Source organism: Lemur catta, chromosome 4 (assembly GCF_020740605.2).
Source record: "Lemur catta isolate mLemCat1 chromosome 4, mLemCat1.pri, whole genome shotgun sequence".
Classification (NCBI taxonomy): domain Eukaryota; kingdom Metazoa; phylum Chordata; class Mammalia; order Primates; family Lemuridae; genus Lemur; species Lemur catta.
In genome coordinates, this window is record NC_059131.1 from 31,170,937 (window position 1) to 31,187,999 (window position 17,063).

A 17,063-nucleotide genomic window follows, 5' to 3' on the forward strand; every position below is an offset into this window, starting at 1 on the left:
CAGGATTAGAAGACTTCTGCAAAGTTTCAGTTGATCCATTTTTAATTTTTTTCTTCATAGTAGCATTTTAAGTCATGTTTAGTTAAAGGCTTTAGGGTGGCTCAGTCTTCGTAAGAATATATTCATATTCAGTAGATGATATTTCATAATCAATAACGAAAACCTAACCATAAACTTAAAATTGCTGAGGAAGGAATCACAGCAATCACGTCAGTATCAATATGAAATGTCAATTTAGGTTTGTAATTGCTAGAAATTGAAGTTGGTATGACATTTGAAGCATTGGTAAAAATTCCTGTAATTATTTTTTTAAATGACATTAAGAGAATGCAGAAATTCAAAAGCAACTGAAACAATACTATTACATGTTAAAAGTAGAGATTATGTATATATGTATTATACATATAAAGAGTTATATATGTATATTTTAAACATTTCCAGTAATTTGTTGGCATTTAGCAAATAAAAAACCCACAAGTTATTAAATTCCAAATGGGATACAAAGGACTCATTACTCCTCATGCATATTGTGACCCTAATTGAAATATTTAGAAACTGAAAGGATTATTTCATAATGGGGAGTATAATATGTTTGTTTTTCTATTGGTGACAATTGATAGCTTGGTATGTGTGAAATCTCTTCTTTCTTCTTGAGAAGGGTAAAAGAATGTGAGGAAACCTTTCTCTCTCTGTGTGTGTGTGTGTGTGTGTGTGTGTGTGTGTGTTCATTAGAGAGTGCCTGACATATTTAAAATAAGAAACCAGAAGGTAACTGTTGATCCATTGCCTGTCTCACTACTGCACTCCAGTTCCTCAGAAATAGAACATTTCTACATAATTGATTGCTGAAAGGCCTACATTGTGTATATATGTTGGGGGAGAGGGAGAATATGATAAATTTTAAAATATAATAAAATTATTATTTGTACTTTAGTCTTTGGTGTGGTTCCAAAATTTCTCCAATGTTTTAAATTTTGTTTTCTTTCACAAGTGACTGCAATCAACCAAATCTTTATGAGAGTCCGGCTTAGGCTAAAGACTTGTCATTTTCAACATATAGTACTTGATAATTTTCAATCATATATTGTTGAGACCTACTTTTTCATTCACCTAAGCACTTTCAACTTTCTATTTTTCCATTCTTTTTTTTTTTTTTTTTTTTTTTTGAGACAGAGTCTCACTCTCTTGCCCAGGCTAGAGTACCGTGGCATCAGCCTAGCTCACAGCAATCTCAAACTCCTGGGCTTAAGCGATCCCCTGCCTCAGCTTCCTGAGTAGCTGGAACTACAGGTGTATGCCACCATGCCCAGCTAATTTTTTTCTATTTTTAGTTGCCTGGCTAATTTCTTTCTATTTTTAGTAGAGACAGGGTCTCGCTCTTGCAGAGGCTGGTCTCAAACTCCTGACCTCAAGCAATCCTCCCTCCTTGGCCTCCCAAAGTGCTAGGATTACAGGCATGAGCCACCATGCCAGGCCTTTTCCCATTCATTTTATATAGTAAAGATAAAATATTCAAATAATTGCACAAACATTTCTTTGGGTTTTTAAAAATTGTTACTCTATGGAATAAACTTCATAATTGTCTCAGTAGTTGGAGACTTTCCATTGAAGAAAAAAGAAGAAGCCATTGTATATTTATGCCTCAAAATAGCCCATCAAAAAATACCTTGTCTTTTTGGAATATGCATCTGGAATGTGAATTGAAGAGCCTGCTAAGACTGATGAAAACTATCAGGCATGCACCGCCATCTAATCATGTCAAGATGAATGATTTAAAGCATTTGAAGAATAGAACAGTAAACTGTAGGACTTAGAAATGATGGTGATGTAATCGTTTTTTATACCTAATATAAAATTTAGCACTTTAACCATTTTTGGTGTACAGTTCAGTGGCATTAAATATGTTCACATTGTTGTGCAACCATCTCTAGAACTATTTCATCTCTAGAACTTTTTCATCTTCCCAAACTGAAACTCTGTACCCACTGAACAATAAATTCTGTACCCATTAAACAATAATTCCACATTGTCTTCTCCCCTCCAACCCCTGCCAACCACCATTTTATTTTTTATTTCTATGAATTTGGGTACTCTAGGTACCTCATTTAAATGGAATCATACAATATTTGTCTTTTTGTGGCTGGCTTATTTTAGTTAGCGTAATGTCTTTAAGGTTCACCCATGTTGTAATATGTGTCACAATTTCATTCCTTTTTAAGGTTGAATAATATTCCATTCTATGTACACACCGCATTTGGTTATCTGTTCATCCATCAGTGGACATTTGGGTTGTTTCCACCTTTTAACTATTGAATATTATTGGTGTATAGATACCTGTTTGAGTTTCTGCTTTCAGTTCTTTTGCGTTTATACTCATAAGTGGAATTGCTGAATCAATATGGTAATTCTGTGTTTAGTTTTTTGAGAAACTACCATATTGTTTTCCACAATGGCTGCAACATTTTACGTTCCTACCAGTAAGGTTCCAGTTTCTGTACATCTTGCCAACACTTGTTTTTTTCTGTTTAATTTTTTATAATAATCATCCTAATGGGTGTGATTAATCTTTTTTGATACGAGGTTTGGGGCATTGAAAGAGAGTGTAGAGGGCAGGCGCGGTAGCTCACGCCTGTAATCCTAGCACTCTGGAAGGCCAAGGAGGGAGGATTGCTTGAGCTCAGGAGTTCGAGACCAGCCTGAGCAACAGTGAGACCCCATGTCTACTAAAAATAGAAAAAATTAGCCAGGCGCAGTGGCACGCTCCCTGAGTACCAGCTATTCAGAAAGCTGAAGCAGGAGGATTAGCCCAGGAGTTTGAGGTTGCAGTGAGCTACGATGACGCCACTGCACTCTACCTAGGATGATAAGAGTGAGACTGTCTTTAAAAAATAAAAATATAAAGGGAGCATAGAAAGTGAATTGCAGGCTGTGTGTGTGTGTGTGTGTGTGTGTGTGTTTTTAATAATAGTGGCTAGTGGGGATTTGTATATAATAAAAATTAAGAAAACATATTTCAGAAACTAGCTGTTGTCAAAGCAGTACTCGGAGGAAATTTTTTAGCTATAAAGGCCTGTATTAAAAAATAAGAAAGGTTTGAAAGCAATAGCCCAACTTTACACCTTAAGGAACTAGAAAAGAAAAAAAAAAAAACCAAACCCAAAGCTAGTAGAAAGAAGGAAATAAAGATTAGAGCAGAAATAAATGATGTAGAGAATAAAAAAACAGAATCACTGAACCCCAAAGTTATGAGATACAGTAAAATAGCACTTAATACCCTCTGAGATGGCTGTAATTACAAAAAAAAAAAACAAACCTGAAAATAACAAATGTTAACAAGATATTGTGAAATTGGAACCCTCATCCATTGCTGGCAGGATTGTAAAATGGTGCAGTAACTGTGTTTGGCAATTCCTCAGTAAGTTAAACATAGTACAACCAAATGACCCAGCAATTCCACTCCTAGGTATAAACCCAAAAAAATTAAAAACAGGTGATCAAACAAAAACTTGTACACAAATATTCATGGCAGCACTATTCACTATAGCCAAAATGTGGAAACAGTCTAGATGTTCATCAAGAGATGAGTGGATAAACAAAATATAGTATATCAATGCATTGGAATATTTTTCAGCCATAAAAAAGAATGAAGCACTCCTACATGCTCAGCCTGATGAACCAAACATTGTACTATATGAAAGAAACCAAACACAAAAGGGAACATATTGTATGACTCCTTGTGTATGAAATATCCAGAATAAGGAGATCTATAGAGACAGAAAGCAGATTAATGGTTGACAGAGGCTGGGAGAAAGAAGGCCTCTACAGAGGGTTGACTGGTTAATGGGTATGGGATTTCTATTTTGGATGATAAAAATGTTCTGAAACTTGATAGTGGTGATGGTTGCACAACACTGTGAATATACTAAATGCCACTGAATTGTACATTTTAATGGTTAAAATGGTAAATTTTATGAGTATTTTACCACAGTAAAAAAAAAAAAAGCTGTTGATAAAAGAAGTCACCTGTTTAGCAGGCTAGAACTAAATTTGATGACCAGTAATATTAGCATAATTGGGGGGTTATTATACCTTATATGTGAAAATTTTCCTGGGAAGTTTCAAAAAATAAATGTAATAGGTCTTCCCCTCCTGATTCATTCATTCTGAGGTAGAACCTAGGAATCTATATTATGAAAGCACCTTAGGTGATTATGATACAAGTGGCCCACAACAGCTTATTCTTGACAAAAATGCAGTGTTATACTACCATTTATGGAACACTGTAGGGTGCCAGATATTTTAGTTAGTTTCTATAGGTAAAAGTTTTTTACTCTCTGTGCTTTTATGAAAAGAAGCAAGCAAACATGAGATTGGCTTAATCAAAAAGTTAGATTTGGCTTTTGGGCATGTGAGAAAACTGAGTCTAAAAATTCAAAACTATTTTGTTCTCAAATCTTTAAGTAAACTTGACTCTTAGTAGATGTGACTGTCTTATCTTGTGACTTTGAGTCTTCTGACCACACCAACATACCCATCACACATTTATTCTACTGCTTCTACTGTGTAAGTTAAAGCAGAAATTACTTCATATACTTACGCTTTATTTACATGGAATAACATTCTAGAACTTAACATTTATGGTTTCTAGGATTTAAAATTTATGGTTTCAACAAAACCTGAGCTATTTTGGAAGATCATTGATGAGGGATTTATGGTTTACTTGAGGCACAACTTTTGAATCATGTGCTTTAAAGCTGCTAATGTGTGGAGAGCAAACTGAAGCTAAGAGAATTAGCCACGCTGCATTTTAGGAGCTCAGCATGGCTTTTCTATAGGTTTGTTTTGATGAGACTAAGTCTTGAGACAACAATATCAAGTGTTACATATCAGGGGGAAAGTCTACTCACTAGCTATAAACACTAATGGACTTAATTTTTAAAATGTCAATCTTTGAGGAATATTTTCAAGTTTGATATAAAATTTTTTTGCTTAACTGTCTTTAGGCCAGCCAAGCCTTCGAGAATCTTCCACATCCTGTAAAACCAGTGACAGTGGAACAAACAGAAAACCAAGTTATACCAGCTCTGTCTCAATTGCAAGAAAACAAACTCTTTCATCTGCTGCTAAAAGGTACCCATTTGTAAAGGGGAAAAAAGCTAACATTGCAGAATTGTCTGAATGTGATAGATCAGTCTGCTTTTGAAAAGAATATGAAATAGAGCTGTATGGTATTCAAGTGAGCATGTCCTTTGAATTCTTTAACTGTGAATGTAGAGGTATCTAGCCAATGCTTACTCTGTTTGCATTTATCATACCTGTCGAGTTGTATGAGGAAGCTGTTGTTTCTTACTAAAGGAAGCAGTTTCATTTCCTAGTTTGGTTTTGTTTCTTTTTAATTATTTCTTTTTAATAAGCATTTATTGATAAGTATTGCTATATTTAAAGAAATTGTATTAGGGAATTTTCCATAACAAATGTTATACTGTGGTTGATACAGCATTTTTAAAGGGAAGGCAGAATCTTTGATATATATCTACATCAGTGGGAGGTTAAATGCTGCTATAACTACTATTGTCTTTTTTTTTTTTCTTTTAAGAGACAAGGTCTCTTTTGCCCAGACTGGAATGCAGTAGTGCAATTATAGTTCACTGCGTCCTCAAACTCCTGGGTTTAAGCAGTCCTCCCGCCTTAGGCTCCGGAGTAGCTGGGAACACAGGCATGCACCACCACGTCTGGCTAATTTTTTTTAGAGTCAGGATGGGGAGATGCAGTGAGTGGTGTCTCACTATGTTGCCCAGGCTGATTGCAAACGCCTAGTCTGAAGTGATCCTTCAGTGTCAGCCTCCTGAGTAGCTTGGATTGCAGGTGTGAGCCACGACAACCGGCTAGCTTTTATTCTTTAACTATAAAATTAAGGCTTAATTCAAAATATTATAGCACTGTGTGGGGTGTATATGTTTGTGTGTGCAAGTTAAGGGATGATGGGCAGGAAGGTTGTGGAATTACTGCAATATAAAAGTTTCAGTGGATTACAGATTTGGATTATATATGTTCTTTTCATCAATTACTTTATTCCAATAAAATTACTTATAGGATTTTCCCCCTTTTTTGTAATTCCTAGCAAATTATTCCATGTAGAGCTTAGAGAGACTATAGGAGATCAACTGTTTTCTATAAAGAATGAGTGAAGAGAAACCTTAATGGGATAATGTATAACAATGTACCAATGGAAAATGCTTATCTCAATAAACTAATGCCAGTGATGGAGTTATTTGTCAACATGGATTTATAGATGTTTAACCAAACAGTTGTCTACAAGAATGGTGAAGAATTTCTTCTATAATTCAGTCTTTGAAGTCATTATTACAGAATATAGACTTCCCCCTCCAAAGGATGCCAAAATTTATTACCTATGTTCCACTTTCAGGAGAAAAGGACAAATTATAAGAAAACAAACTCACGGTGGTAATACAATTTTTAATAAACTTCATGTTGTATCCAGGAAAAATTTGGATTCAGCCCATTTTCTTACATAGCTATTGTACTGTTGCTATGTAGTGATCAGTATTATGCACAATGCTGATTCAGCAATCTTAGACAGGGCCCTGTATTTTGCTTTTAGATAACCCAGAAGGAAACTCTCTTTTAGGTTGTACTGGGCCCACGTAAAACTAGTGGCCTGTGTATTCAGGATAGTTTGAAGATCAACAAAGTAGTAACTTCCAGCTCAGTTTTTAGTTAACCTGATATTTTTGAGGTAGAATTATATTTCTTAGCACATTTTTTTAATTGAATATGAAATAGTCAAGGGGTCAGTCTGAAGACAGAAGATACCAGAACTGAATCAGATTAAAAAAGTCACTGTCAAAACAATAACATGATAACATTTTAAACTATTATAATGATTATTGATAGTTAAATTTTACATACTGGGTATATTTGTTTAAAATGTTCTTGAACATACTTCCTTATAGATTATGCAGCTTATAGTCAAATTGCAAAGGATCCTATAGTCAATTAATAGTTTTCTACCTTTTCAGCACTGGAACTCAAGTCTTGATATCATCTGCTTTGTCATATTGTCAAGAGTGTGCATTATAAGTACTGTTATCCAGTGTGATTAGGCAGGAGATTCATGAATCAAGTGTCAAAAGTGCAGAATCTTAAGAATGAAAGAGCAAGCCTCTTATCTCCTTTCTAAATATGTGTCTCTGATCAAATTCCTTTTTGGTTTTCATAAAATAATGCCCATAAATAACTTACCATAACTTTTAGTTTTTTAAAATAACTTTTATTTTCATTTTTTAAGGCAAAATAAGAAATTTAAAACTGGCAAAATAGTAATTTAGAACCTATCTCTTTTTATGAGTTTTAACACATTGACTGCCACACTAGAAAAGAAATTTTTTTCCTTGGGGCCACAGTATTTTATTATAAAAATAGAATAAAAACTTTGAAAACAAAACAATCCTTTCTAATTTAATGAAAAATTTATTACTTTTTATTCTTTTCTGTGCATGAGTTATTCACAGCTCACACAGCACTAGAATCAATGTTTACACTGCATGCCACTGGAGTAGTATGTGACTCATGACATACTTATTGAATTTGTCTCAGAGAATTGAGTCTTGTGCTTTGCGAGGCCCCAGTCTCAAAACCAGCATGAGCTAAATATAACTTACATGGTAGTTAAGGTGTTAAAATTGTGTCACCCACACTAAATTTAACAGGAATTTTTTTTAGTAACTATTTTTATAGTCTTTCTAGAGCATTCAACTTAGTTATCATAGAAATTGCAACTCTCTTTTCTATATATATTTCATCAATTTTTCTTTGTATTTAATTAACTTATGTAATTAAAATAACTACAACTGTCATAAACAGGCCTGGGAAAAAACAAACTCATGGTAAGTTTAAACTTCAATTGGCAGGAGCAGAAATATACAGAAGAAACAGAGAAATTGGAGAATAACCTTTTAAACATGAACATTTAGTTTGTCTTGGGCATGAGTCAATATGCTTTACACTGGTAATGGAAAGTGTCACTAATCCTCTGATTTGGGTAAATTGAGGTCAGTAAGAGAGCTGCTGTTATCCCCAAAAATCTGCCAAGATGGCAGAATTCATTAGAGGCCATTTCTGTCCAGAGGGGCAATCTTCACAGGATATACCGCCTTTGAATTTTTATAAATTCTTCACTGAAGATTTTAATAGCGTCCAGAGTTTTCAAAGTATTATTTTCCTTATTGAATGAAAGTAGTGTAAGTTGTATTAGCTGTATGATTTAGGGTTTTGAATTATGTAATAATCACTTTTCTATCATTTGATTTTTTTATTTGTTTAAATATGTGTTGTTCCATGTTATACTTTATTTTACAGTGGTACAGAAAAAAAGAAAGAAAAACCACAAGGACAGAGAGAAAAAAAAGAGGAATCTCACCCTAATGATCAAAGTCCACAAATTCGAGCATCACCTTCTCCCCAGCCCTCTTCACAGCCTCTCCAAATACACAGACAAACTCCAGAAAGCAAGAATCCTACTCCCACCAAAAGGTTTTAACTGTCCCCGAGTACAGGGCTAGGGAATGGTTGTAATGATACCTAAATTCTGTGACTTGGGAAAAAGTTGGCTATGGATTCCAAGAGAAAAACCTGGCGGCTTTTTCTTTCCTTCATTGTTATTAATATAATCTTCATTGTTATTAATATAATCTGTGTTTTATAGCACATTTGGGGAATAAAGATTTAAGGTCAGAATTTCTCAGTTAAAAGTGGGAAAAAAAACCAAGATAATCTGATGAAAGGAAGGCTGAAATAACCTACTGTAAAACCAAAACAATATTTTTATAATAAAATTTTAGAATACTTTTTAGTTTATACACAACTATGCATAAGTTTATAGCCATGGATAGAAAATGGCATATGTAATTATCCTCACCATATTTTGGCATCATTACAACCTTCAACTTGCAAGGGCCCTTTTCAACAAATGACTCTTCGTTATAGCTGCATCTCAGTTTCAGTTTTGGGTCTTGGGAGGATAAGTTCTTGCTTGAGTAGAGAAATGAACCCATTTCACTTGGTCTTTTCTTTGCTTAAAGGCTTGCTTGAGGGCTTCTCTCTGTGTCCATAATAATTAATATTTTAAAGTTATGAGAGGGGGAGAAGGGACAAACATTCTAACAATGTGTGTGAGCCTGAATTGGGGATCTAAACCTGCATGCTGGGAGTTCAGTGCTACAGCTGCCTTGTAATCAAATATTGAGACAACTTAATTAAATTTGCCTATTTAGAAATGCTGATTCAAGCTTTATGATTAGGTATAAATATATTTTATCATACTTCTGCTTGGAAATCTTAGGACACTATTAAACTATTCCTAGAACTGGCTAGAATTTTAGTAAAATACATGACAGCCATTCGTAAATGATTTATATTTTTATTTGATCAGTTTAATATTTTGCCTCAAGTCTCTGATGGAAATTTGGGAAACCAGAATACCCTTGACTTAATTGATGCATGTTTACTATTTTCAAAATGCTTTGTCTGTGTGTCTCACGCAGATTTCCTATGCTATCTAAATGGTTTGTAATTATTCTGTCTGGTCGCCTGTGGAGTTTTTCTTGGATAATAGCTTATTAATGTTACACACCTTTGGGCTGTATGTGGTTAAAGGTGGCTTTTTATAATTGATGTCTTCAAGGTTCTGATTTAACTTGGAATCTCCTTTGTCCCAGAATCTTTTTTTCAGCTTCTTGAGGTCTCCTGGAAATGTGCTTTCCCTTCTAAATTGCTCTTTGGATATACTGTTGCAAGAAGTGTTGAAGACTGGATGAGTTTGAGGATTAACAAGGCAGTCAAAATATCATTTATGAATAAACAAATTTTAACTATAAATATAGGAAATCCGTGTTGATAATAGCACATTCTTGTATCAAATCTTGTTTATTTCTGATCGTGGGTAAAATTATCCCTAAAGATATAGACAAGAGTTTTACTTTTAGTCAGTTTATTCAGAAATTGTCATTTGTACTATATTTAATTACATGAAGACATAATTACATAAAAAATGAAAATGGCATCATTGTTATTCATTGACTATGCAAAAGTACAGGTGTTTTATAGCTACAAATTATGAGAAATATTACTCAGATTTTTCTGTTAACAAAAGTATAGTTTTTTTAATCAGGTAATATTTGTTCTAGTAAATTTTCTAAATAATACAGAAAATTATAAAACAGACTTGATAATTGCCTTATTTAAATCCTTCACTCATCTAAGCAGAGCCTTTCAACTAATCCTTCCTTCTCTTTCCTGGATTAGCTTTAAGGAAATGTTAATTGCTGCTCTTGTGTTCTATTTAAACTGTCAATTAAATGTCTTTGCTATTCAGAATTTTTCTCTAAGAAATTAATGTGTTTCTTCTAGTATAAAACGATCATCAACAGATGAAAAGTCACATAATCCATGGGAAAATCCAGAAGATAGTCCTAATAAATTATTGAGAACACCTTCAACATCAAAATTAATACCAAAAGTTATTAAAAATGCAGACAAGTAAGTATTATACTGTTTCTATTATATCTGAAAATTAATAATTCTGTAATTATCACATTTGCATGTATAATTATTTATGTCCAGTTCGAATTTTTTTTAAACTCTGTATTATAATTTATGTAATATTTATATAGTAATCCTGTAAGATTTGAGTATTTTTTTGTAAGTTTTTTTTTTTTGAAGAGAGACGATGAGTTCTCGCTCTGTTGACCTGTTGCCCAGGCTGGAGTGCTGTGGCACAATCAAAGCTTACTGTAGCCTTGATCTCCCAGGCTCAGGGGATCCTCCTGAGTTAGCTGGGATTACAAGCACGCACCACATAAGTTCTTTCTGTGCTTTCATAATTTAGATGATCTTAGGGGACATTCATTATTTTATAAAATAGTGTATATTAGTAGTTGAGACCAGTGAAAAACTAAAAAATACTGATTTGTTAATTTCACATCTAGAGATTTATCTAGGGAATGGCCTAGGCATTGAAGCTTTTACATTTTCTTCAGGTGATTCTAATGGTCAACCATATAAAATTATAAAAGTGTTCTTTGAATTCCTTTTTTAGGCATAAAGATGTCATCATCAACCAAGGTAAATTAAACTTATTTTTTAAAGAGTATTTATTTCACTTTTCTATATCAGTTTAATTTTTGCTAATTGATAAGAATATTGACTTACTGTCATTCAGTGTACTCTATTAGTTCGTAGTAATAAAAGAGAAGTACATTGCTATAGTCGTTTATGAAAATGCCCAATTTTTATTGTAAGATATGTCATTTTTGTCTCAACCAGCAAAAATATCAACCCGTGAAAAAAACAGCCAAGGTAAGAATAAGCTACGCAGTTGGTTGCCTTCTAAGTTAATTTCTTCTTGGATCTCTTATTTGGCTTTTCATTATTTATACTACCTGACTTTCCTCTTAACAAAGGAAGTATCATTGTAATTTGGATTAGTGAATCCAACTACATTTTTAAAACTCCACATTATTTCTGTGATATCTAAAGATTCAAGGTGAACAGTAAAAATAAGTATAGCATTACAAAGAGGGATAAAATATTAGAGGGAGTTTTCTCTCTCTCTCTTTTTTTTTTTAAAGATGTACTTAGAAAAGCCATTTAAAAGATTGATAAATTTTAACTCAGTTTCCTGTCTTGCCAACCTCATTGCAAATAATCACTCATTTCTAGATGCTAAGACTGTGAAAATATAATGAGTCTAGCAAACCCATTTCCTCTTAAATTTTTCTTTTATATTAATTGTAATTTCTGGCTACTTGCTGTTGTTGGCTTGTTCTGACCAAAAAAGGAGAGCAGACTTCTTATAAATATGTATTTAACTTAATTACAAAGTAGGTAAGTTCTGTACTTCAGTTTTACATTCTTTTAGATTGCCTGGAAATTTAATTGAAGCATGCTGTTCTAAATGAAAGCATGCCCTTTCTGTGCATGCTTTTCGCAGCTTATTTCTATGTGTCATAGTTATCTTATTTTCTGGGCTATTATGGTAACCAGCTACAGTGTAGTTACAATTTTTGTTAGAAATTTAACTTGATTTCTGTTTTCTTTTTTTTTTTTTTCTTTACTTTCTTTGGTTCCAATTAGAAAGGAAATATTTGTAATCTTCCTTGGATCATTTGTCTTTACATAGAAATTCTAAATGAAGTTGAATTTTGCTGGCATTCTTTTCCTTTAGTTAGGTCTTACTTTCTCCTTCCTTTATAATACAATATAGATTAGATAGTGGTTGAGATACTGTAAGGGGAAAATGAAATTTTATTTACGAAGGCAATTCTGACATTAGGTATCAAAACAATTTTTAAAATAGAGGCAATAAGATATAGTAGAAAGAGCAGTGAATGGGGAGTTGCTGTGTTTAATGTTTGGTCCTAGCTCTTCTGCCTAACAGCCTTGTGACTTAGGCCAAATGACAATGTCTTTGAGTAGTTTTCTAATCTGAGAATAATAACTATTAAACTTACTTCACGTGACTGCTGAAGGATGAAATTATATATATGAAAGTATTTTAAAAATAGAAAACACTGTAACTATAAAAAGGCGCTGTTATTATTAGACGTTTTGCTTAAAGAGCTCAAATTTTATAAAATCCTTATAGGGTAAATGAGAAAGACCTGCCTGCCTTTTCTCTTCTCGTGGATGTTCTTTGGAAGGAGAAAGGAACTCAAGATTGGTATATGAAAGTGGTTTGTGTTGATGACACAATTTTCAAAACTATTCAAGTAAACAGGTTAAAAGGGGAGGATTTTGCTTCAGAAGCATCACTTAACAGGATTTAGCCAGTATGTGGGGAGAAGGATGGAATGAAAGCTGGAAAAGGATATAGAAAAATAAGTTAAATTCTGTTCCAAGAATTTTACCTCAAAAAGATTGTCCCAGATAGTGGAATTTGATAACATAAAATGTTGCTTGCACTGAGCCTCATTTTTGGAATTTGAGTGTATTTTTTTGCCACTTTAATCAGCTATATCCTATCTGGAGAATAGACTCTAATCATGAGAGTGTACCTGCAAGGAGAACTCTTTGCTTCATTCTGTTACGTAGTTCAGGCCTGACTGAGATTGAGGCAAAGGCTATAGAAAGAAGTAGGTAGATTTTAGACGGCTAAGTAATCTCGAGATCATTTAAAGTATATAGGAGGATGTGCTTAGGTTATATGCAAATACAGCACCCTTTTATATCAGGGATTTTGTGTATCTGTAGATTTTGATATCTGCAAGAGGTCCTGGAACCAATTCTCCATGATGACTATCTATTACATTTTAAAATATGGAAAATAAATATCCATGTCTTCATAATTTCTAAGGCAGAATCTGCATGTTCTCATTCAAATTTGAATAATCTTAAATCATTTTTCTCTTGTAGAACTTCTAACTAAAGCTGTTTATTTTTTATTCTTTAAAATATTTTTTTCAAATTATTATTTCTTATTGCTTTCTTTTATGCCATTCCCTCTGATATAAAGCTGTTTAGAATTAGCACATAATTAATTATCTGGTCATACTGAGAACCTGAATGAGATCCCTACTGGAAAGAAATCTGCTTAATTAAGTCCAACTTGGTATAATCATAAAGTGAAAGGCTTTTTTCATTTATTTCATGCTCAAAATAATTCTTCTTTAGTGATTTCAGGGAGTTTTTAAAATACCACCATATTTTGCCTACAAAAAACTTTTCAGCAATATAGCAAGTCTTTTAGAAATTTTATATGTGTGATATTGTTGAAATGGACTTTTTTCCCCATCTTTTCCCAAAGAAAGTCTTTTTCAGGCAGTAAAAACAATGTATTAATAAAATGCTTAAGCAAATTCTTATTTCTGATATTTCCAAATAAGTTTATGACAGAATTGTAAACAAAACAGCAAAGAGAAATCTGATTAAAGGAGGTTTAGAGTCAAGAAAGTAGGTAACAGTAAGTTGGATTATTATTGTAATTAGTATCAGTTGATAAGCAGGTGCACAAGACTTGGTTGTATCTCTGATGTAAGCTCCTAAGGGGTTAGGTTCATGTCTTTGTACTTTCATTGTGTGTTCCCCCTCACTCCTATGTAATTAAGAATTCAGGAAAATTTACCAGCTAAAGAACTCTGCCTATAGAACAAGGAAAATTAAGGTAGCAAGCACTTTAGTACTTGGTCAAATTTTTCAGACCTGGGTTTTGTCCTAGCTACTAAAACTAACTGCATAATATTTGGCAAGCACAGTAACTAGGAATTTTTTAAATCTGTGAAATAAGGTTAGATTATATCTTCCTAAAGTTCCTTTTTTTTTTAATTTGGGGAGTCTACATTTTATGATCTATTTTTACAGCTAGATCATTGAAAGGGGGTGAAATTTAGACTTTATGGTAATTAATACAAATCAGTTTCCCTGTTCAGTATCCAAACATCTTTACAGATTACATTGTTTCATAGAAATTTTAAAATACTAGTTATAACTGTAAAATAACTGGGTCATTAACTGGGACTTGAAATCTTTTTTTTTTTTTTTTTTTTGAGACAGAGTGTCGCTTTGTTGCCCGGGCTAGAGTGAGTGCCATGGCGTCAGCCTAGCTCACAGCAACCTCAAACTCCTGGGCTTAAGCGATCCTACTGCCTCAGCCTCCCGAGTAGCTGGGACTACAGGCATGCGCCACCATGCCCAGCTAATTTTTTCTATATATATTTTAGTTGGCCAGATAATTTCTTTCTATTTTTAGTAGAGACGGGGTCTCAATGTTGCTCAGGCTGGTCTCAAACTCCTGACCTCAAGCGATCCACCGGCCTCGGCCTCCCAGAGTGCTAGGATTACAGGCGTGAGCCACCGCGCCCAGCCAGGACTTGAAATCTTTTGTTTGAAAAAAATACTTTTAAGAAAAGCTTTTGCCTTCCAAAAATGATCTTTGTCACTTTCTATAAAATTTTCATTAATATTTCTACATTTTGGTTATCCTTCCGTTCTTTAACTCTCTGGTTTGGGAGAATAGAACTAGTAGAACTATCTGAAAAAAAGGCTCAAACTAATTAAATATTCTTTAATTTTGTGTTTTTTTAGAGGAGTTAAGTAGCATCACACACTGCACCATTTTAGTTAAATATAAAACTCAAATTCCAGTTTTGGAAAGGCTGTTTAGTTCTAAAGGTTGTAAAATATAAGTAAAAATGGATACTTAAAGTGGAAACTTTTGGGAGAAAAAAATTGTAAGCATTCTAGAAGTTCAGAAGGCTTTCTGCAGGTAGCACCCATTATACAAATAATTACAGTCATAGTCCAAACCTGTAAAGCTCTGCTGTTGTCTTTGAAAGCCAATTTTTCTCTTTTTTAAAATCTCTTAAGTCCAGAGATTTGCTGTAAAAAAAAGCAATGGAGGATTGATCTTTGAGTGAAGTATGCTCAGTACTATTTTCCTTCTCCACTCTGCCTGTATTTTTCCTTTAACTTTGTTACAATCCATGAAAGATGAATACATTTTTTTAAAGTTTTTTTTTTTTTTTAACTTTCTTTTTTAGAGATAGGGTCTCACTGTGTTGCCCAGGCTGGGCTCAAACCCTACTTCTGTTTCACCTTCCTGAGTAGCTGGGACAATAGGTGCATACTAATGCACCTGGCTAGGATGAATAAATTTTGATAAGCTTCCTTAAAGTGTAAAAATAACTTTAGTAACCAGTTATTTATACATGAATGTGAATCAGTAACTGCTTTTCAGTAATACTGCTTTTCTTACTACCTGAGATAACTATCTCAAAAGGATGGGAGTTTTGATTAGGGAATATGATGATCATTTTGCAATTTGGGGGACTTTGTGATATTGGGTGGCCTGAGGGAGATACTGAAGTAGAAGAGCAAAACCTGAGGAAATAAAGGGGCAGCGTTAGGAAGTATAGGGGAAGGATACAGAAAGGAAAGTTACAGCATCAAGTATTTCAAATTTTTGCCTAACATTCACGCTTTCCAGAGATAATAGAGCAGAAACATTTTCCTCTTCTACTCTAGCTGTCAGGGTCCAGAGCCTAAGGTAGTACTATTTGGATTACAAGGAAGCTATATTGCCAGTTTGTTGGACTTCTCTGGACTACCCTGAGGACCTCACCACTGTTTGGCAGCACTGTCCAATAGAAGGAGAATGTATAACACATATGTAATTTAAATTTTCCTAGTAGCCAAAATTTTAAAAGTAAAAAGTCAAAAGTGAGATTGATTTTAATTTATGTAACCCTATGTGGCCAAAATGGTATCATTCTGATGTGTAATCAATATAAAAAACAATTAAATATTTTACTGATTTTTTTCATACTAAGTCCTCAAAATCTGGTGTGTATTTTACATTTCCAGCAGATCTCAATTCAGACTAGCCACATTCCAAGTGTTCAGTAACAAATGGCTATCATTTTGGACAGAGCAGGTCTAGAACATGGTTTTAGAATGAAAATGTTTCCAGTGTTCTAAGTAATAGACAACATTTTGGAACACAGTCTAAAAATTAATTTAACCTCTCTTAGCTTTAGTTTCCTCTCCTGTAAAAGTAGGTAGACTAGGTGAGCTTTAAGATTTCATCCAGGTTCAATAATATGTGTCTAGAGAAATGATATAACAGCTTTTATCAATAATCTATAGAATTTCTTCTTTTATAATTAAACTATCACTGATTACATTCAACTAAGAATATATAATATATTTTGTTTGAGCATGGGTAGTAAGTTCTAAAGCTGAGATTCAAACCAAGGTCTGTATCACAATGCTTGTGTTCTCTTCACTCCCTCTCAGTCCCAGAAATTTTCACAGTGCCAAGATTAGAGATTAATTACATTTAAGTAAGTAGCAGCTTCCTTATTGAATATTGATAGCGCTATACTGTGTTTCCTAACTATCATGAGGTGGGTAGTTTAGTAGTTTCTTTATTTCACTTTCTTTTTCTGGACCACCAGATTTTATATTAATGTTACTGATCTCATACTATGATCAGTCCCACTGCCCATCCCTTATCCTTGACTTTCCTAGGTAGTTTACAGTGAGCACAG

General features: G+C 33.6%; 1 protein-coding gene across 4 annotated transcripts in view; it reads left to right on the forward strand.

Moving 5' to 3' along the window:
- Positions 1-17,063, forward strand: part of EML4 (EMAP like 4) — a 148,322-nt gene that overhangs the window by 77,916 nt on the left and 53,343 nt on the right. For 3 of the 4 annotated variants that reach the window (XM_045549473.1, XM_045549475.1, XM_045549476.1), the window contains exons 3-7: positions 5,004-5,130; positions 8,380-8,553; positions 10,429-10,557; positions 11,117-11,142; positions 11,344-11,376. In XM_045549473.1, the coding sequence (XP_045405429.1) occupies positions 5,004-5,130; positions 8,380-8,553; positions 10,429-10,557; positions 11,117-11,142; positions 11,344-11,376 (489 nt within the window). The remainder of the gene's footprint in view (positions 1-5,003; positions 5,131-8,379; positions 8,554-10,428; positions 10,558-11,116; positions 11,143-11,343; positions 11,377-17,063) is intronic. The other variant, XM_045549474.1, reaches the window with a different exon arrangement.